Source organism: Populus nigra, chromosome 10 (assembly GCF_951802175.1).
Source record: "Populus nigra chromosome 10, ddPopNigr1.1, whole genome shotgun sequence".
Classification (NCBI taxonomy): domain Eukaryota; kingdom Viridiplantae; phylum Streptophyta; class Magnoliopsida; order Malpighiales; family Salicaceae; genus Populus; species Populus nigra.
The window spans coordinates 16,657,706-16,679,519 of record NC_084861.1 but is presented as its reverse complement, the minus strand read 5'-3'; the positions used below and the strand labels follow the sequence as shown (position 1 = coordinate 16,679,519).

The 21,814-nt window shown below is 38.0% G+C and overlaps 4 protein-coding genes across 7 annotated transcripts; 3 read left to right on the top strand and 1 right to left on the bottom strand.

Moving 5' to 3' along the window:
- The first annotated feature begins 327 nt into the window (after positions 1 to 327).
- Positions 328 to 1,182, top strand: LOC133704882 (ferredoxin-thioredoxin reductase subunit A1, chloroplastic-like). The gene has a single exon (XM_062129926.1). It carries the CDS (start codon positions 424 to 426, stop codon positions 928 to 930), a length of 507 nt encoding a protein of 168 aa, XP_061985910.1. The 5' UTR covers positions 328 to 423; the 3' UTR covers positions 931 to 1,182.
- An 831-nt stretch (positions 1,183 to 2,013) lies between these two features.
- On the bottom strand, positions 2,014 to 11,789 carry LOC133704881 (katanin p80 WD40 repeat-containing subunit B1 homolog KTN80.3-like). 3 transcript variants are annotated; one of them, XM_062129924.1, is made up of 19 exons: positions 11,309 to 11,789; positions 11,006 to 11,150; positions 10,639 to 10,769; positions 10,421 to 10,538; positions 10,104 to 10,330; positions 9,529 to 9,631; positions 8,951 to 9,021; positions 8,768 to 8,842; positions 8,547 to 8,690; positions 8,190 to 8,433; positions 7,498 to 8,028; positions 6,563 to 6,622; positions 6,364 to 6,485; positions 5,238 to 5,363; positions 3,999 to 4,073; positions 3,780 to 3,892; positions 2,750 to 2,866; positions 2,590 to 2,658; positions 2,014 to 2,501 (listed from the first exon to the last, which is right to left on the bottom strand). In XM_062129924.1, the coding sequence occupies exons 2-19, from the start codon at positions 11,031 to 11,033 to the stop codon at positions 2,438 to 2,440; spliced, it is 2,418 nt and encodes an 805-aa protein (XP_061985908.1). In that variant the 5' UTR covers positions 11,034 to 11,150; positions 11,309 to 11,789; the 3' UTR covers positions 2,014 to 2,437. The 3 variants fall into 3 exon arrangements, with proteins under 3 accessions (XP_061985908.1, XP_061985907.1, XP_061985909.1); XM_062129923.1 differs by having other exon boundaries at positions 5,238 to 5,372; positions 11,309 to 11,787; XM_062129925.1 differs by lacking the exons at positions 2,014 to 2,501; positions 2,590 to 2,658; positions 2,750 to 2,866 and having other exon boundaries at positions 3,999 to 4,062; positions 5,238 to 5,372.
- Positions 11,790 to 14,067: 2,278 nt separating this feature from the next.
- LOC133705906 (transcription elongation factor SPT4 homolog 2-like) lies at positions 14,068 to 17,078 on the top strand. 2 transcript variants are annotated; one of them, XM_062131345.1, is made up of 5 exons: positions 14,068 to 14,215; positions 14,345 to 14,431; positions 14,571 to 14,626; positions 15,818 to 15,879; positions 16,846 to 17,078. In XM_062131345.1, exons 1-5 carry the CDS (start codon positions 14,166 to 14,168, stop codon positions 16,894 to 16,896), a joined length of 306 nt encoding a protein of 101 aa, XP_061987329.1. In that variant the 5' UTR covers positions 14,068 to 14,165; the 3' UTR covers positions 16,897 to 17,078. The 2 variants fall into 2 exon arrangements, with proteins under 2 accessions (XP_061987329.1, XP_061987328.1); XM_062131344.1 differs by having other exon boundaries at positions 14,340 to 14,431.
- A 751-nt stretch (positions 17,079 to 17,829) lies between these two features.
- On the top strand, positions 17,830 to 20,656 carry LOC133705905 (pyruvate kinase, cytosolic isozyme-like). Its single transcript, XM_062131343.1, has 4 exons — positions 17,830 to 18,182; positions 18,360 to 18,653; positions 18,923 to 19,384; positions 19,602 to 20,656. Exons 2-4 carry the CDS (start codon positions 18,390 to 18,392, stop codon positions 20,412 to 20,414), a joined length of 1,539 nt encoding a protein of 512 aa, XP_061987327.1. The 5' UTR covers positions 17,830 to 18,182; positions 18,360 to 18,389; the 3' UTR covers positions 20,415 to 20,656.
- The last annotated feature ends 1,158 nt before the right edge of the window (positions 20,657 to 21,814 follow it).

Below are 21,814 nucleotides of genomic sequence, written 5' to 3'. Positions count from 1 at the left end.
TGTGTTTAATGACTCAAATGATTCCATTAAAATCAAAGTGTAATTATCAACAATTAAAAAGTAAAATAAAACACTATGCTTTTAATAAAAATAATTAATTTAATAATTTACGAATTGACAAAGTAACCAAGTTTTTTTAGGTTAATTTCTGTGTGGAGTGCCCATATATTAGGTGCAGTGAAGAAATTGAATAAAAATAATAATTAAACATTTACTTCATTGTTGTTATTATTATTATTATTATTAAAACTCTTGCGTAAGGAGGAGAGGAGATAGTCGGAGATAAATACATAGCCATAAGGATCAAGGACAAAAAATAAATAAAACAATATCTGACTGACTGAATGTGGTAGAAACAAGAAACTACATTAGTCGTTTGGAGTTTGGACCCATAAGAAAGAAAAAAGAAAGTGCGAGAGCGCGATGAGTACGAGCTTGGCGTTATCGTCGGCTGCCACCGCTGCAGTCAGTTCGGCGTTCCCCGCTACAGATACCAACAAATTCAAATTCAATTCCTTAATTTCACCAAATCCAAGGCTTAACTGCCGCTACTCAATTATTACTCCTACAGCTACTAGTATAGCAACAAGTAGTAGTAGCAGACGAAGAAGAAAAACTGCTGTTTCGTGCTCGGTGGCTTTGGGATCCAACAATTCCGCAACTATGGTGACAGATGATGAAGAAGAAGAAGCGAAGAAGAAGACTGGAGCAAGGGTTAGGGTGAAGGCCCCGGTGAAGGTTTACCACGTGCCTCGCGTGGCGGAGGAAGTGGATCTGTGTGGATTGGAAGGTGAGGTGAAGCAGTACGTGAGCCAGTGGAAGGGGAGGCGAGTTTCCGCTAATCTTCCTTACAAGACTCAGTTTGTCCACTCAGGAGGAGTCAAATTCTTTGCTCATCTCAGAGAGGACGAATTGGAATTTATTGATTGATCGACTCACTCACTTATCCTATCATCATTTCCATGCTTGTTTGCTTCCTTTCCTATACATCATCACCATCCAATGCCGGCAGGAAAATACTCCCCCCCCCCCCCCCTCTCTCTCTCTGTTCTTCCTTCTAATTTCATAACAATAATAACAATCATATATGTGTGTATGTTGTTGTTATAACATGTATGATGTGTATATACAAATATTCTTCTTCAGTCCAATTCAAATGCAGTTTTGCTTATTCACTTGCTATTTCGATGAGACATTTCTTCACTGCTACATTACATTTGATCTATGCTTCCTCATTATATACCATCTTATACGAACATCCATAAGCATAAAACAACATAAACAATCACATTGTTCTGATTCTTTTATTGCATTTAATTAAATTTGATGTTTTGCCTTTTCTAGTATACATGACAGTATTAAATGAAAAGCCGGTTCCTATTGTACAGCTCTGATCAGATTAAAGATCAATGGTATGGCTATGATTGAATGGAAGATTAACTGAATATTTGTACTAGTCTTTGTGTACCTCTTCCATGCCGTTCCTGCCAGCTTCATGAATTGCATTTTACTTTGAATTGAAAAGCTTTGGCTAGGACATAGTTTTCTCAATGAAATGAGCTGTTGACTCATCTTCTTAGCATTCTTATGGAGGCTGTTCATATGTTCTAGATTTGTCTTCAAAGCTGCATAGCTCTGTCGCCAGTGTGTTATTAGTGATATTACTTCAACTCTTGGTTGGTTGAAAATTTCTAGTTACCTCGTATAATATTAATCTCATTAGTTATTATGCCAGGCAATTTGTCTCCCTTCAAAAATTACTTGTGATACTTCTAGCTTATCGTTTTAGTTCTCTTCTATTCAGTTGCTTGGTTGGTTATGACATTGCATCATTATCGATTGCTGGTCATGCTGCTTTCTTTGAAGCCTGTACTGTTCAATTGATTGCAAGTCCAAAATAGCTTTTTACCCAAAACTGAAAAAGCTGGTCATTTTTTTTTTTTTTGGGAGGGGGGGGCCGAAAGGAAGCGGAAGAAATGAGGCAACCTAGTGGGCGAATAGCAGCAAGAATCGTACACTCTTAAGCCAAGTTTCTCTATTTCCACTTGTGATAGGTATTCAAAAAAGAATGAAATTGATACATGCCAACGTTACAATCTGTCTCCTACATACTGGGTGGGTAAATCCTTTTCCACCAATGACCACATTGATGAGTGCCAAGACTCCGCAGCAAGCACTCGATGAAGATACACCCCTGTTAGCTTTCAAGTCTTTTTCAGTAAACTAGATAGAATCAGTGGTTAATGCCTCCATTTATCATGAATGTACATGGAGGTCTGGGGCCAAGCAGGCAGAAAACTCAGAATGCAGATCCATGGCAAGCAGTTTTAACTCCTACAAGTGCACAAGCTCTGCTCCTCCCACAAAGAACTTATAATTCAAACCATGTATGGCTAAAACAATCAGCAGTCGCCACTCGGAAGAATTTGGAGTTGGGTCATGATACTTCTTGAAGAGCTAGATTTAGCTCATGCGCATGCTTTGCAACCGATCCCCCTTTCCTATTGAGCAAAACAGATTAAAGAAAAGAATCCACAGCTCTCATATAAATGCCACAGCTCTCAACGCCACTAAGAGAATTAAAGTTACCTTGTAAGGGTAAGCAGGCAGCGTTTGACTTTTTCAAGCTCTACAAAGCAGATATTGCAACGTTCCAGCCTATGAACCAAATAAGATGTGTACCCGTCTTAAAGCAATTTTTGTAGTATGCATAGGAAATCAATCGCAAACATCACAAAAAGGTGCACACCTTTGCTCTGCTTCGATATCCACACCAACAGATGTTGACGCTGATAGAGTTGAATATATCATTGAACCAAACATTCTGACCAGCTTCAGCAGCATGTCCAGGGAAATGCTCAAATGCCTAAATACAACAGGCAATTTAGCTATGGATCCTCAGACCACAGAATTATGAAAGCAACTAAAGAGAAACATAACCAAGTTGTGCCACATCACCAATGCATGTTGACCAGCAGAGGTCAGTTTGTAATGCAGATGACGCGTATGCTGTAAAGTAGAAAATAGCATATGGAAAACCACCCAAGTAAAAATGGACTCCACACATAACTAATTCATTCCATATGCTCCAAGCTAAGGAAATGGAGTTCAAAGGCATTTCTATCATCACTTCAAGCACTACGCTGTGAAGGACCTTGACACCAAGTACACTGCTATTGAAGTGGTTGCCTTTCATCCCCTAATAGTCAAAGCATGTAATTTGAATTGTTTAAATATTATGAGTACAGGTGGAATATGATTTCTTTCAAATGTTTACCCACCTGCCTTTAAAAGGGAAACAAAAGAGGCATCATCCGCAATGACAATGACTTAAAAAGCAAAGGTGTTGCTTGTTTTGACAACATCCAGTGTCTTTGACCAAATATTCAGTTGGTTGAATGGCCAAATGTTACCCGTCTTTTACCATCATTCAGCCAGAACGGAGGCAGTGCCTCCACCAGAGAGAGCCAATGACAAATAGTTAGTTGATTAATTGATCTATAATTATCTGCTGTGTCAGATAAGAAGAGCAATTAATATAGCTGTCTCTCTCTTAACAACTTCATAGGAATAGTTGCTGAAACATAAACAAAAAATAAGGAATACACAGTAGCATCCTTCACTACTGGCACTCCCTTTTGTAGAGATAAAGGAAGAAAGAGATGTGGGGTGACATCAACACTCGGTGGAATGCTTATAATAGAAAACACATAAACCAATAGCAGTAAGCTGGTTAAATGAAAAGTATTACAAAGTACAAAATATCTCAAACTTCTTACCTATCCATGTGACTTTCAAGCAGGTTAGTAAGAAGTGGCAGGAGACATGTGCATATATCCAAATTGACAATGTCAATTTTATCAGCCACGATACTGATAACATCAGAAAGGACCTGAAAGTAAGCATATGAAGAAGAAACAAAAGGTTAGGAATGAAAGTTAAAATAAATTGTAGTATCCAGTATACTTGTCAAATACTGTGAGAAAATAGGTCCTTACAGCATGGTCAGCCATCTTCTCCATTGCACCAATGGCCCCCTTAACATCATTTCTCTCCCAATATCTGTAGACAACCTACAGGAAATCATTGACAAGTTTCACCAACCTTTCAATGGCATCTAACTGGATGCAGAAATATTAAAGCACTTCCAATGGCCTAAACTAACTGGATTCACCAACCTTTAAGCAAATATATACAAACACAAAATTTGAACAATAGTAGGTTCATGTAAAAGATAATGATAGATTCTGTTAAGCAATAGAGATTAAAAAAAAAAAAAAAAAAGAGGAGAGTTTCTCAATAGTAAGTTATCTGCGGGGCAAACAGATATCAGCTTATGGATGGCTAATAGAAAAGGCCTGCTCCTCCTTGAGAGGTGACAAATCAATTCATGTAAGGCCAAAGCAAATAACTCTTCCCCTCAGCACTTAATCCAGACATGAACTTCATAGAGAGCTAGATTAGCTGCTGGGAGTAGAAAAACTTGCTGAATTCAAATGTTAAGCAAATGTAAGGACTAAAATAAACTTTATAATGAATGTTGTGCACAGTTTGGCAATAAGTCCTCCCATCAATTGAGAGCCATTTGTAGGAGAAGAAACTAAAATCCGAGAGCAAAACTGTAATGGATTTATATGAATGATAATAAGGACTCTTGTTCACGGAACTATAGAATTTGCTCTGGTAAATGCTGTGTGTTTCTTGCTGAAAGCAGGTGTGTACCATTGCATGTGTTCATTTCCAACATATCAGTAAGGAAGTAATAACTAGATTATGACAGCTAACTTACAGTTCGAAGGCATTAAGCAGGAAGTACAGATAGAAGGTAATAACCAGCTATTAGGGAGGGGTTCTGATTGAATATGAGCATTATGAAGAATTATAAAATTATGGAGATACCAAAAGGCAGCTTATCAGTTAGGGACAGCAAAAAATTACAGTTGCAGTTTGAGGTACTTATATGCATAAACATACAAAAGAATCACTTCTGGAAAATTGCAAGATAGTTTCCATAACTATTCATCTATGGGCGGTGAGTGGAGAAGAATTTAGACTGTTTGTTTATTGGTAATGAATTTATCTCCATCTCTTACATGGAACAATGTGGGAAAAATGCAAGGAAAAAAAAAACTGCTGCAGTCTGTTATCAACTCTCCCCTGCCCTTGCAGGAGCAAAAGAACATGTTTATGTCTACAACTGTCACACATGCACACACCCACTTATCCTGCTAAGTCACCTGTAACTTGGCAGAACGAGACTGCATAGAGCTGAGAAATTGGTCATGCTGTTCCATTAAGTCTGCAATAACATCCTCGTCAAAAGCAGAAACCGTTTCCTTTTCAATGGATGGGGTGCGTCCTCTCTGTTTAAACTTCAACATAATAAGAATTGAACGGTGTACAAATCAGCATATTAATGTCAATGAAATGTAAGGATTTAAACAAGCACATTAAAATATATTGAAAAACATGAGCTGGAATAGAAATTTTCATCTCAACAAAAAATCATTGAAGATATGCATACAACTTGCAAGCTGTTAATGTTAAGGGTGAGAAATTTTTCTTCCATTACAAATTTCATGCCATCTCCAGTCATTTGATTTTGAGTCTAAGAAGCGCCTATAATTACCAATGAGAAACCCACAACTTCATAGACCAGCTGCATTAAACTTCTATGAAAGCACAATTTGCTTCCCTGACTAAATAGCCCTTTCAAATAGTTTTCTTGGAAGGACCTAGACCTAGAAACATATCTAGAATGTTGAAACCAAGATCAAGTTTTGGTAATATCTCCAACAATTGCAACACTGATCCACTAAATACTCTGGAGAATGTCATGTAAGATCCCTCTTGACCAAAGCAAAAATGAGAAACAAAATATCCCTCTTCAAAGAAAGCTATGAAACCTATCTTAAGCTAGTGATAGTCCTGTTCCTCAGAAAATTACAATCTAATCTTGCTGTTATCTAAACCACAACCTAAGAACACACAGTTTGATTTCTCATTGCAGTACTGATGAATAATAAAATATTTTATGTATCATAAAAATCTCATTTATATATATCATCCATAACAGAGCAAGGAGAGTCAAGTGCAATTTCCGTTTAATAATCGTTTCATTCATACAAGCAAGACAAAATGATAGATCATTATTGTACAGAAGACATAAGACCCTAAAAGCGAACATATATGGTTAACATGTCCTCTTTTTGTTTTTTTGCACATGATACATTCTGTGTAAAACTTTGAAAACATGTCATACAGTCCTGAATCCCAAATAATATTGCGGGTCTTCACTCTTCAGATGATCAGAAAGTTAAGAAAGAGAACAGAGCACACACAAAAGTTGAAATCTATTCCTACCATATTAAGAGGGAGCACATTCACCACAGATCCTGTCCCAGTGGAAGTGCTGGAAGTAGGTCCCTCATAGCTAGAAGATCTTCCCCTTTTCTCCCAGTTTATCATAAGTGAACGCATTCTTCCTATATATTTAACATGAAATTGATTAGGCATTTTGAATTCTTGAAAAACCTCGAGTAGAAATCAGGAACAGATGTACCTCCTTTCTGACTCTCAACAGTGGGTGCATCTCTGTTTATTTTATGTCCACGAGTCTCACCTGGAAAAAATATTACTATTTTCAGCATAGGAGCCTTGCATTCCATCTCATCTGACAAAAGAGTGAAAATATGCCAATCCGAAGCCACAAGTGTACTAAACAAATCAAAGTCCAACTCAAAACGTCAATGAAACATAGAGAAAAGCTAAGAACCATGCTCCATTCAATGGGTAGACAGCCCTATGACTTATTCTACCAACAATGCACAAACATCCACTTTTCATTCTTCATTATCATCATCATCCCTGCCCTTTTCACAAAACGCCTTCCACCAGCCAAAAACAGGGGACACTTTATTAGATTTTTTTGATGCTGTTCCAAGCTATATAAGCCATGTTTATTCTCACATCTGATACTCAGTATTTACATAATCATGAGCAAGGGTAATGTATTGAAGTGATTATCTGCCTTTCTAAGGAAGGTGATGAGTTTTAAATAGCTTAGGCTGCCATATAAAAGTTGCAAGAGCTGATTAGATCAGCTGAACCAACCTTAGTGCCTTTTTCATAAAACTAAGAGATTCCCTACACTGTCATTCCAAGCATCTCAGTAAAAAGTCAGATACATTTTGTTACTCTTTCACTTGTAAGTTCACATAAAATAAAAATAACTAAGCTAGTTACTTAAAGACATATAAGAAAGATGGAGGAAAAGGTATAAGCATAGTTAATCTTTGAAAATAAGCTAATTAAGAAACATTGAAAAACCTCTGTGGAGTACCAACAAAGCATAAATTTACTTACAACACGCCACTTGAACCTAGAAATTCCTTGAACACGTTTCTCAGTTATAGCATGAAATGTCAGCATCATACACTTACACATGCATACTGACAATCAGTGGCAAAGAGTTTTTCTTGAATGGGTAACACTTACAGTTTTCTTCCTGGTAACTAGTGGGTGGCTCTGTTATCGAATCTGACTCATAGTTTCCAGATCCCATAGATCTATCATCCCCAATATTTCGTTCAGCAGTTGATATTCCATGAATAGAGGCTTTAACTGCAGGAGTAATATTCCTATCCATGACACTTATCGGTTCTGTAGCCTTGCAACCTGTTGTCTCAGACTGGGTAGAGGTAGTTGGCTGGTCCATGTCCTCTCTACTATTTGAAAATTTCCGGAAATCAGTTGTCTTTGACTGCAAAGAAAATGGCATTGTCCTAGCAGCAATACCAATTTCTTTTCTGAAGTCAGCTACTTGCTCTGATCTGGAGTTAGTTCTGGGGACAATTACAGGTATGACATCTGCCTTGTTCAAGACTGGAACATTAGCAGCTGAAAGGATCTTTGTAGAACTCCTCTTTGGGGCTGCTGTGCTAGAAACTGTTAGAGGACCGGTCATAGTTGTCTTCAACCCAGTGTTTAAGTTCACTCTTTGAGGAGTACCAGGTACACTTCCTGCGGCTTCAATTAGTATGTTGAAGCAATGAGGAACATATGTCACAATCTGGCTGAAGAATTGAGTTTAAACCAATTTTTATAAAAGAAAAAAGGAAGGAGAAAAATAAAATAGAACACCAAAACCAACAGTGAACAAAGAATTGAAAGATTCAGAGGTCATTTACATGGCAAAATCTTTGATTCTTTAGAAGACTCGTTCCCAGAAACTGAATTTTGAGAAACTGCCGACCTTCCAAGAGATTTTGTTTCTTTTACTAAAACATCAGAATTTTGTGAAACAGATAACCTTCCCATGCTAGTCTTTGCGTTGTTCTCAAGCAGGACTGATTGGTTCCCAATTGCACCAGATTTAGATTCTGAATGACTGTTGAATCGGTTGGCGTTTCCAATTGCATACGGTTCAATACGCTGAGCAAGGGACACAAGAGACACATCAGGTTTAGGTTCAAATTTAAAATATCAGCACCAGAAAGTAAATGACATCTAAACACCAACAGAAATTAATAAATAGTGTGTATTACCGATATATCTACAACCCACACTCCTACACAACTCTGATTGTATGAGCATCCAAGAAGCTTTCCTTCATGAACATTGAGATCTGACAACCTAGACCATCCCACATCCACGGCGTCATGGCATCTTATTGGTTCCCATGAGAAAACCTAAGAAGTTGGATCAAAAGTTAGTAAAAAACAGTAGACCTGGAGCACTAACTATTGAGAAAGAGAGAGAGCTTTACTTTCAAACTTTCATGCAATCCACACAGTAGAGTCCTCCCATCAGGATTAAAGGTCAAACAACGCACTCCAGTTGTCTGAAGGCAGACAGGTTCCAGAAAAACTCTCTGGTAAGGAAAGAAAAAAAAAAACTAGAAAAGATTTACAATTCCAAGTTGAAGGTGTCCCTTAAGGAATAAAATTACCTCCGTCCCAGCAGAACCTATTAGCTCAAAGGTTTCAAGGTCCCAAAATTTTACAGTCCTGTCAGCAGAACCTATACAAGGGCAACAAATTAGATGTGACTTTTCCAGGAAAATGCAACTTTCTATTCACAGATACAGATTCCTAGTACCAACAAACACGATCACTCACCTATAATTTTCTATAAAAATAGGTGCACTTACCTAAGCATACACCTAATTCTTTCATTCATTGGAATAACAAAATTTCAGTTTCAGTTGGACACAGGATTAACATATACTGCAGGTGGCAATCCTTAAGTGGATGACATAGAATGTTTTCCATTTTGTTTAAACATTCTGTATGGGATATGGAAAAAAAGATAAAATCATCAATTTGAGACTAAAATATTATTTGACTTATTAAAAGCAAAAGTGTCAAAATGCATGCTATCGTGAAAAGAATTACAATGTAAGATAAATACCAAGTCAACACCCATGAAAAAACACACAATGAAGAATAAAGCATGTCCTGAACTGTAGTTTAAAAATAAAATGAAACCACAATAGACAAGTAGCTTTCCACAGTACCATAAACTGACCTGTTGCAAGAAGAAACTCGTGGGGATGAAAATCTATGCACTGAATCTGGCCCTCATGGTACTTGAAATCGTGCAATAGCTTTCCAGCAGTCAAATCCCACAGCTGTCAAAATACATGCACATTAAAGAGTTCGTTAAATAAAGAATCAAGAATCAAACAAAAGAAACCTGTATGTGCAGTCATCTTAAGTAAAAAAGAACTCACAAGTTGCAGACACACTAAAAATTATCCTAATGCATTCACCAGTTGTGTTGACATGAGAAAGAATAGTCTGAACTTACTGTCAGTCCCTTGGCACTAGACAGCGTGCTAGGGCAATATATTTGCAACTAACTCTGCTTTCTTAAATTCAAGTCACAAGGATGAAGACACAAAGAAAAGAACTGAGCAACAGAAAATGCATGCCAGAATGAGTGTGATTTAAGGTCCCTTAATATGAGGTCCTTATCATGCATATCAGCAGACACAGGACCTTTGAGATATTATTTCTTACAAACAAGCGACGGTATTTGCTGGCATGACGTGTATTGAGTGTAGACATGATGCACACCAAGAGAAAGAAAGCAGTTATAACCTTTACTGTATTGTCCTCTCCACCAGATACAACCCAACGACCATCTGGGGTAAATCTGATTGCATTCACTCCTCGAGTGTGGCCCTTGTAAGTGTGAATACAGCCCTTCTTTCTGATATCCCATATCTTAAGATTTGTGTCCAGGGAACCAGATGCAAAGAACTCTCCAAAAGGGTGAAAGTCTACAGATATGCAATTGGATCTGTGGCCAGTGAGTGTGCGAACAACTACACACAGAAAAGATAATGAGTAAGAAAAGATAGAAATATGCAAAATTCCAGTGTTTATACAGGTGAAAGAATATATCACAAGCATACTTTTTGCCTCCTCTAAATCCCAAAGCTTGATTGTGCCACTCGCAGCTCCTGCAGCTACAAGGACTTCTGAAGAATCAAAGCTTACCGAATCAATCCCACTTGTATGTCCGGACAAACTCTGCATGAAATATCGGGTTAGACAGAATGAGAATCATCAGACACGAGAGAGCAGAAAGAAAATGGTTAAAAGAAAATGATGAACGGAATTGAGAACTGACCAGTATAGCATTGGGCTTACCAATAGCCCAAAGATTGACTTTGTGATCTTCTCCTCCGGTCACAAGAACCCTGGATGATTTCCTGCCAATCTTAAGGCAATTGACACTCGAAGAATGTGCCACAAATTCCTCTTTTCACAAAATTTCAAAGAATTGTGGTCAAGGCCAACAACAACGATTACAACTATTACCAATTAAGTAACATTGCATTCAACGGGATGCCTTTATCTAAAAAAAGAAAAAAAAGAGGACAGATCTGAAATGAATAATACGAGAAGAAGATGAACCAAGAAAAAGAGTGGCATGAGCATTGTAATGAGCAAATGAAACCCTAAAACGAAAAGAAAAACAAAATTATGGAGGATACGCAGCTTGTAGGCGCGTTTAGTAGTCATGGCATTAAGAGTTAAGAAGAGAAAGATGGAAACCCTAATAACCGAGCAAATGCAGCAATACTTCTTTGTCTTTACGCATTCAACAGCAGAATGTTTAGTTTCATCATCGTCTTCAAGCTAACAGAAAGAGATACAAAAAAAAAAATAGGCATAGATCTCGTTTAGACAATTACAAATTACAGGAAAAAAATAAGAAAAAAAAGCAGGGGTCAGTCATAAGTGCGTTAGCTAAAAATTTAAAACAGTCGGCGGATCAAGGAGATGGAAACACATACAGTACGTGTTGGAGTAGTTGAAAGCCACCGCACCGCCTCGCCTTGTTGTTTTTTTGGGTCTTTGTCTTTGTCTTTGCTTCTTTCTTCGAACTCAAAACTAAAATGAGTCACACTTGTACTAAATTTATCTACTGACTAATGGCGGAGGATGTTACATCATAAGACAGACAGACTAGTAGCAGTAAAGCAGTATACTAACAGTGGTAATGCAATGAAATTAAGAAAGAGATTAAATAATTAAGGACCGGAGTTTATTTATGGGAGAATATGCTAATGCTGATGGTGCAGATTTAGTAGTTTCCCAAACGGAATTTAAGAAACACAACACACGGACAGAGGAGGGATGTAACAGAGGGCGGGGAGGATGCCTAAGCCTAGAGTAACAACCAGGGGCAAGAAAGAGGGAAAGGAGAGGGGGCGCTTTCACAAGAGAGATGTATACCTCTCCTCTCTCTCTCTCTCTCTCTGTCTCTCAACATTAATAATAATAATAATAATAATAATAATAATAATTGCTCTAATATTTTAAACAGCCATCTAAGCGTAATAAGAGTAATAGTTCAAATTAATCGCAAAAGGGTGGGAATTGGGAAATAGGTGATACGACGAAATATCAAAGAAAAAAGAATTGATGGCATATGAATTACGTGAAGCGGGGGATGAAAAATAGGTATGTGAAAATTACCCCTCCATCGTCTTTAAGGATTTGGGACCCACAAAACTAATAAGAAATACAAAACCCACCTGGCATTGGCAAGTGTACGAGGCCTGATTGAGTTCAACCGAAGGCGGGCCAGGGTCCATCGTTAACTTTAGTGTTCAGCTCGGGCCTCCCTCCTTACCCGAATCAAAATAAAAAAAAATTAAAAGGCACTTCACATCATGCCCCACCACCACTTAACCTTCTCGTTAATCTCCCTCGTGCCTTTCTCGTTTTAAAAAATAAATTAAATGCCCCTGTGCATAAACATTCTATGATATATATATATATAAACACACACGCACACACCAAGACCCATACTCATGTTTACCATGGATCTAGCCTAGCCATATGTCAACCAGGCCCATCATGCGATGGCAGCGTGGGAACTTCCGCTGGATCCTCAAGAACGTTATAGATTCCAGGCCGCCTCACATCACGTGACGCGTTCTGGAGTGGAGTGGATGGGTTGGGTAAGAGCAGGGTCCGTCCGAGGCGGATTAGACCTTCTATTTACAACCTCCTTATTCTTTAAACTCTTATCTAATCCCACAATGCATCTCGTATTATATCATTTATCTCATTGGCACAATCTACATACACTTCATAAAGCTAAAATAAGGACACATGAATACTTGTTGTATACTTGCTTTATAGCCTGTAAGCAAGGGATGGACGGGCCATGTAAGACTAAAATATGAACGAGATCCATCCCATCCCATTTCTCAAGTCGATCAAAGGTTCCCTGTTGAAGTTGCAGTGGAGATTGGAGAGGTCTTCTACAAGCAATGAAATGGGAACGACACCGACAAGCTGAAAATCAATATCAAGCAAAAAACTATACCTTCAATCGACAACTTGAATCTGGATTCCACTCTCGTGCTTCATGTCCTCTTGTGCCATGCTTAAGATGAATTTCCATTTTTTTTAAAAAAAAGGAGAAGAAGAAAATAACACGTGCGAGGGGAATTGGAAAGACTTGAACAAGGTTTGCTTTGGATCTTGAAGTACTTGGATCCCCGAAAACTGCATGCTGAATACTTGAATGACTGAACAATGAAAAATTCATGGAAACTTGACATTATCCCCGGGCTGTATTTATTTTTTAAAAACTGATTTTTAAAAAACTATTTTTTAATTTTTTTTATGTTTGCTATTAGAAAAATTAGTTAACAGAAAACACTTTCCAATTAACAAAAAATACATTTCAGTCAAAGAAAAATTTGACTTGGTTTTCAGGAAAGTGTTTTTCTTTTATTTTGAACAGAAATATTTTTTCAGAAGTTGTGAAAAAATTAAAAAAATCATATTATTTACTTATTATATCAAATTTGATCCTCAAACTTTTAATTATTATATATTTTGAATATTTATTTTTTAATTTTATCTCTTAGAATTTAATTTTTATATTAATTTTGGTTCTTATTTTTATAGTTTTTATTTACTTTTTCCTTGTCATTTTTTAATTGAAATTTTTTATCTATCAAATTTGGTTCTCACTCTTTTATTTGTTACTTATTTTATTTAAAATAATTTATGAAATGTTAATTATTATTATTTTAATTTCTTCATCTTTTAATTTTTTTTATTTTTTAGATTTGATCTTTATTATTTTTATTATTATTTATTTTATTTGAGATAATTTATGAAATTATATTTTTTTTAATTTTATTTGAATCAATATTTTAATTTAAAATTTTAATTTGTAAGATTTATTTTTTATTATTTTAATAAACTTGAAAAATTTATTATTTTTTAATTTATTTGGTATGATATAAATATGTGATCGGTTTCCCTCTGAATTCAATACAGTCAGACTATCGAGCAGCACATCAAAGACACTCTAGTTATCAACGAATCCTACTGTGGTCTGTGGGTTGGCACTTGGCACCATGCTGAAAGCAATATTGCAAGTCGAGACCATTTGGATTGCAGGCCGGGCAGGCCCAAATTAATCATTGAGCGTGAGGCACGCTTTCCATTCACTGGAAGAAGGACGACGTGTCTTTCAGTTCTAGATCGACGACATGTCTTGTCTCCGCGGCCGCCCCCCCCCCCCCCCCCCCCGCGTGACCACACACACAACACCTTAGAGAAGCGGAGAAGGAGGGAAGAGAATGGGAAGTGCAGCCGCGCAAATTCCGACGAGCTTTGGACATGAGCTCAGAGCCTGTCTTCGTTGCCGCCTTGTCAAAACTTATGATCAGGTTTTCTTCTTTGTTTCCGCACTTCTTTCCCTCCTCCCCCTCCTCTTCTTTTTCTCTGTTGTTGCACTTAAGGTTTTTGGGCCTATTATTTGTCGGTAAAAAAATAATAATAATAATTGTGCAGTTCAGAGAGTCGGGATGCGAGAATTGTTCCTTTTTTAAGATGGACGAGGATCATGAGCGTGTAGTTGATTGCACAACTCCTAACTTTACTGGGTAGGCTAGACACCCTCTTTTCTTCTCCTTTTCTATTAATCTCAACAACACTTCCCTTTTCTAATAATTATTTTTCTTCTGTTTTGTAATTCCTACCCCCTTTTCCTTCCCTGTCTTACTTTTCTTGACGTTGTTGTAGGATTATTTCTGTCATGGATCCGAGTAGAAGCTGGGCTGCTCGCTGGTTGAGAATCGGTACGTGGAACTATCATTTCTGACCGTTCTGCTCTTTTCTCTCTTTTTTTTCTTTTCAGATGCTTAAAACCGTTAATCATCCAATCTTCTGTTCTTTTTTCCGCGAAAGAATACATGGATTCATAAGAGTTCCTCCCGTGTTTTGTTTTTTTTCCCCTTACTTCTTTGTAGTGTTAGCTCATGTGATTTTTTGGAGCTGTTTCCAACCTTCCAAACATATAATTTTGAATAATTACAGGATTGAGGCTAGGAAGTATCCTTCCAATTTGCCCAGCACATGAATTCTTGAACGTGAGAAAGTTTAGGATATCTGAGGGTGATTTTCTCTTTAGCCACTATCTGTTCCACTAACTCCAATCGTTAATTATCACAAGAAATGTTTTCTTTAGGCACAAGTGGTCTTGATGGTCTGTATACTCGTTAAATCGAGAATCATGTGCCCAGCTTTGGTACTTGGTGAATTTCATACTCCATTAGAAACCAAAACAAAAAGATTCCATGGTTGTAAGTATTTTTCCTTCCTATCTACTTGATTTAGATACTTGAGCACTAAATTGGACATTGAGTGGCAAGAGCCACAATGCCTGATCTGTACCTGGCATTCACATGTTGATTCCAACACATATTGAGGGTGGAGGGAAGCTTTTTTATATAATGAAAGTCATTTTTTGTTGGTGTGGATTAAGAGTTGTTAGGATGGTTATAGCTCCTAATCAACACAGCATGTGTAAATGTGCAACACAAATAAGCTATTAGCTGAAGCATCTTTATTTGTGTAGCAGGTTCCACATACTAATACAAGTGGAGGATTCGGGAATCTTGATATTCTGTACATTGTTCTGTTAAGACTACCATAATTCCATTCATTTCTTTTGCTTAGAATATTTCCCCAAATTAATCTTCTATAAAACTGTCATTACTATGGACGATTTTGGGGTTTCCATCTCTAGGCTTAGATCGACTGGATGTCTAGATGCAGCAAGCATGGCTACACACACAATTCCTGTTCCTTCCAAGCCATCATTTGATACCCAAAATGGTTATCGATATTTTAGCACCTCAATATATTGCTCCTCCAATTCTTTAGGCTGTTTTGTTTATTTTTTTTGTGCCCATTTTCAATTTCTGATCTGAATATGTTATTGGAAAAGCAGTTCTTTTTGCTTAATTCTTCTTTTAAATCTGTTCCAGGAAGATTTGTACCTGGTTGTTACACACTTGCTGTTTCAGAGGCACTTCCAGAGGACTTACAGGTATAATTCATCATACCAAGTGCTATATAGATGCATTGTTTAAGCTTCACTTATATATACATCAATTTTGCATCTTATGCAACGATAACCCTTTCCAGTTAAGATAAAGTGTTAATAACTTTGTGCTTCATTTGCATGCTAATGGCACACACAATCTATCTATCTATCCTTATTAGTTGTTTGTGGACATCATGTGTTGATACGATGTTAAATGTTAAAGTGTTTTTAGTCGGTGTGAACTACTACTTGTTGCTACTCTTTGCTGTGGGAACCTGCAAAACTTCATAGAGACCATTTATGTTGAATATAAGTCAAGAAGTTGAAAATTTTATGGGTTCATTATAGCATCATCCACTCTCTTGTTTTACTGGTCATGCCATCTTGTGCATGTTAAACAGTTTGTTTTATAGCATCATCCAATCTCTTGTTCTACTGGTCATGTCATCTTTTGCATGTTAAATTGTTTGTTCCCGGACAATGAGCAGTTGAAATCTCTTTCTCCTCCTCATCTTCTTGGTTGCAACTTGGATCTGACAGCATATTTTGTTTCTCGTACCACCCGAAGTTAAAAGCCCATGATGCACTCATTCCCTGAACTGGGATTATTTAAAAAAAGGACTTCGCACTATATCCATTGGATTTCATGAGATGATGGTAATTGAAAAGGTAGCTGTCATCTTCTATTGGTGGTTAACTTTTTGAAATGGTCTTGGTTGTGATGAGATATAGATAGAAGATCGATGAATAGACTTCATGGGGATTTCGGAGATTTTAGTTTATGATTATTGTCTCTATACATGCTTATGATTTTTTTTCACCCTCATCAGCTGGTCTTGCATGATTTGCGTATCAAGAATAGAATGCGACACCACTGTTCATTATCTGCTGTACCTAATGAGTTGTTACATTCTTCGATTTGTATATTCTGCTCCACCTGGACTGACCATTATACTGGCTTTTTTTCAGAATTTATGTGAAGATGAGCGTGTGCCCTACATTCCTCCCAAACGTGTGTAAATGAATTGGTGAAGTTATCCTGCCTATCACTTTGTAACGTCTCAAACGATGAAGAATTTGCGTAGCTAGATCCATGAGACTCCTTAGCACAAGTATCGTACGGCTTTATTATCTACTCATGCAGTGTACCAACTATGTATAAAAAAGAGGTGGTGTACTGAAGCCATCATTTTACTCTTTCATTCGATGCTGCTGTGACTATGAGTGGAGACTACTTTTCTGAGAAATGGGCTCAACACTGCTATCGAGGTGAGAGTCTGGTGGGTGATGGGAAAGATGGATTTCAAGAAATTTCAATAGCTAAGGAGTCGCATGCTTATAGGATGTGGATTCGCAGAGTATATGCTTTGTTGGGCTATGGTGAGACCCATGCATTGGAAATTCTAGGCCTGATATTTCTATCCAATTAAAATAAAAAAAAGATTTAATTTCATGAGCAAAAAACGAATGCGAGGAATCACTGAAAAGCGATCATGGGCCACGTTTCTATTGTGAGCGTTTGGGAAAAGAAAAGGAAAAAGAAAAGGAAAAAGGCGAGAGGGACAGGGCGGTATTTATATGGGCAACGTTTGTTTTTTACAGAGAGAAAACCAAACGGTGGGCCGTTGCGAACCCGGTAATTGGAAAGCGATAGGACAAGGGAACATTACTATTTACTAGCTGGCACTTGCTTCATAATCCAAACATGCAATGCGAATATGCTTTGTTCATCTAAATCCACCACGTGTTTTTTTAAAATAAAAATGTATTGTTTTAATATATTTCTAAATAAAAAATAGTTTAAAGACGTGTTTATTTTTATTTTAAAAGCATTTTAAAAAAAATTATTTTTTTATAACATTTTAATACACTAATATTAAAAATAAAAAAATAGTATCTGAATATACATTATTATAAAATATCAACGATGCTATAAATCGTGTATGTGACCAGCCAGCGGCGGAGTGGTGAGAGGAAAGAAAACCAGCGGCAGTAGCAGAAGCAAGCGCGGTATTTTGTTTTCAAGTGGTGTGAGTTACATCACAATTACTGTTGGCGTTTGTTTAGTTTGGGGTTTTAGAAACAGAAAACTAGATATTTTTCCATCCATCCATAGACTTAGACTGAGGTAGTGAAATTAAATAATAAACATAGAGAAAGAGAGAGAGAGGTAGAGAGAGAGTAGAGAAGAGGCAGCCAGCAGCCACCTACCCACTCCGCACGAGCACCTTTTACTTCACCATTTCTTGTCAATCTCCTTCTTTTTTTCATAATTCATACTGCTACTTCGTTGTTGTTTTTTCACTGTAAGTTGTTGAACCTCAATCAATTATATTTGTTCTTCTTTTACTACTTTTGTTGTTGGATCTGTTGGTTTCCAACAAGGAATGAAATGGATCTATAAACTTGCATAGATGATAAATAGATAGAAGTCTTTTAATGTTGACTGTTTTTTTCCATCGAATTTTTTTTTTTTTTTGCAGAAATCAAATTAAAAAAGAAAATCAAATCGTATGGCCAACATAGACATAGAAGGACTCCTAAAGGAGCACCAGGATGATGAAGAGGGGCGTGTCCCCAGGACTAAGATCGTTTGCACTCTAGGACCCTCTTCTCGATCCGTTCCCATGCTGGAGAAGCTTCTCAGGGCTGGCATGAACGTGGCTCGCTTCAATTTCTCCCATGGCACCCACGAGTACCACCAGGAGACCTTGAACAATCTCAGGATTGCCATGCAAAACACCAACATCCTCGCTGCTGTCATGCTCGATACCAAGGTCTGCTCTTTCCTCCTCCTCTTTCTAATTATAATCTCTCGTTCTCCTCCTTATTTAAACCACCATTTATTTATTGAAATATCCTCTTTTCTTTCTATTTTTGTTAGATATTGAAGCATAAAATCTTTATTAGAAATGAATCAATCAGTGCATTGTTTTCCTGATAAAACACAACTTTCCCACTCCCTAATTTTTCCTGTCTTTCTTGTTCCTTGTAGTTGTACTGACAGTCCCAAGTTTGTGTTTACCTCTTAAACTTTTTGTCTCAGGGACCTGAAATTCGTACCGGTTTCCTAAAGGATGGAAACCCAATTCAACTGAAGGAAGGTCAGGAAATCACCATCACGACTGATTACAGCATCAAGGGTGACACAGACATGATCTCCATGAGCTACAAAAAACTGCCCGTGGACATCAAGCCTAGAAATACCATCTTATGTGCAGATGGCACCATCACCCTCACTGTTTTATCTTGTGATCCACAGGCTGGAACTGTCAGGTGCCGTTGTGAGAACACTGCAATGCTTGGTGAGAGAAAAAATGTTAATCTTCCTGGTGTTGTTGTGGATCTTCCCACGCTGACTGATAAGGATAAGGAAGACATCTTGAGATGGGGTGTTCCCAACAACATTGATATGATTGCCCTTTCTTTTGTACGCAAGGGCTCCGATCTTGTTAACGTGCGTAAGGTTCTTGGGCCCCATGCCAAGCACATTCAGTTAATGTCAAAGGTAGAATGCCCCCTTTTTGTATTCAGCTTGAAGACATAACAGAGCCCATACATGTGTGTTGAGGCATAATTGAGTTTATATATTCCTGAAACTGCATGTCTATATCGAGGATGTTAGTTTATGTAATTGTTTTCGCAAGTTCTTTTCTTCTTTCTCTATCATGCTTGTTTTACTATGGATCAAGTAATAAATAATCTAACCCTTCTGGTTTTGTCAGGTGGAGAACCAGGAGGGAGTGATTAACTTTGATGAGATCTTGCGTGAGACAGACTCCTTCATGGTTGCTCGTGGTGATCTTGGAATGGAGATTCCAGTTGAGAAGATTTTCCTAGCACAGAAGATGATGATATACAAGTGCAATATTGTGGGAAAGCCTGTTGTTACTGCTACTCAGATGCTTGAGTCCATGATCAAGTCTCCTCGGCCAACCCGCGCTGAAGCAACTGATGTTGCCAACGCTGTCCTTGATGGTACTGATTGTGTTATGCTCAGTGGCGAGAGCGCAGCTGGGGCCTATCCAGAGCTTGCAGTCAAGACCATGCGCCGGATTTGTATCGAAGCAGAATCTTCCCTTGACTATGCTGCCATCTTCAAGGAGATGATAAGATCAACTCCACTTCCTATGAGCCCATTGGAGAGCCTTGCATCCTCGGCTGTGCGTACCGCCAACAAAGCCAGAGCAAAGCTCATTGTGGTGTTGACACGGGGCGGGACCACAGCCAAATTGGTTGCCAAGTACAGGCCAGCTGTTCCAATCCTTTCCGTGGTTGTTCCTGTACTGACAACTGACTCATTTGACTGGACCTGCAGTGATGAGACCCCTGCAAGGCATAGTCTGATATACAGGGGCTTGATTCCCCTTTTGGCAGAAGGATCTGCCAAGGCCACAGATGCAGAATCTACCGAGGTGATTTTGGAAGCTGCTCTAAAATCAGCAACGAAGAGAGGATTGTGCAAGCCTGGTGATGCAGTTGTTGCACTTCATCGCATTGGAGCTGCCTCTGTTATAAAAATATGTTTAGTGAAATGAGGTGGACATGGTCAGAGAGGGCAGCAAGATGGAAGTTTATTCGTATCGGATAGTATCTTCTTATGCTTATAAATCCGTGTGAACAATTATTTGAGGACCGGATCATTTTCCTTTTTATCTTTCCCGAGTCATGTTATATGTACTCTTTTTTTATCTTCGTTTTGATCGGGTGGTGAGCTCATAAAATAAGGCGCGGAACCTTTCCATTTGCTTATAAAAAAAAGCATTTAGCTTTTTATTGAGTTGTTCATGCTCAAAATTATGATTGGAGCAAGCCAGAAGAATTCAGAAATGATATTTCAATAGCTCATAAAATAAGGCATGGAGCCCTTCCAGCCTAACTTGTTATTGAGGAGTTCATGCTCAAAATTATAATTGGAGCAAGCGATAACACTCCTTCCAGCAGAATTCAGAAATGATATCCCAAGAGCCCATAAAATAAGGCGCAGAGCCCCTTCCATCTGCTTATAAAGACAAGCGCCTAGCTTATTATTGAGTTGTTCATGCCCAAAATTATAATTGGAGCAAGCGATAACACTCTTCCGGACAAATTCAAAAAAGATAACCCTAGTCTTTTGATTACCTCACCATACTAAATGACTTCACCAGGTAGAGAGATAATCGAGCAAGGCATAAAATGTATTTCGTTAATACAAAAACCATCAAATTATGCGCAAGGAGAAAAGGCAAAACGATGCTACTTAAGATCATTCGCTGAAATTATCTTCAAGTAGATGATAAGGTAAAGTATCAACTCCACTGCCTACGATCCCATTGGAGAGCCTTGCTTACACTATCAAGGCTGACGGCAGTCAGCCCATTGACAAGCAGCTGTTCTATCGCATCTATGGTTGTTCTGTACTGCAGTGTACTACTGGGTACTGATTCATTCGATTGCTCCTGTGGTGATGAGACCATCCCGGCAAGGCATAGTCTGTCATGTAAGGGATTGATTCCCTCCTTGCAGAAGCATCAGCCAAGGCCAGGGATGCAGAATCTGCTGAGGTGGCTTTTGAAGCTGCTATAAAATCAGCAACAGTGTGTTACCTTGCAAACCTGGCATCGCGCATTGTAGAGGCCTCTATTATTAGAAAGTGGACAATGAAAAGAGCGCGTGTATGCAAAATGCCTTGGGGGCTTGGCTGGAGAGAGGGAGGGAGCAGTATCTTTTTGTGAACAGTATTCGAGGGTTTGATTGTTTTCTTGATCTGTCGGCGCAGTCTTATCGGGTAATTTTTTTTTTATATATAACATTTTTACCTCTTTGATTCGGCAATGCTGATGGTGGCTGGCATATGAAATAACAAGCAGCCCTCCATGTACCTGTAATGACTAGCTCTTGCTATAATAATAAAAAAGTGCGAGTAAAACGGGGCAGCTCTAAGCCTCTACTATGTCGA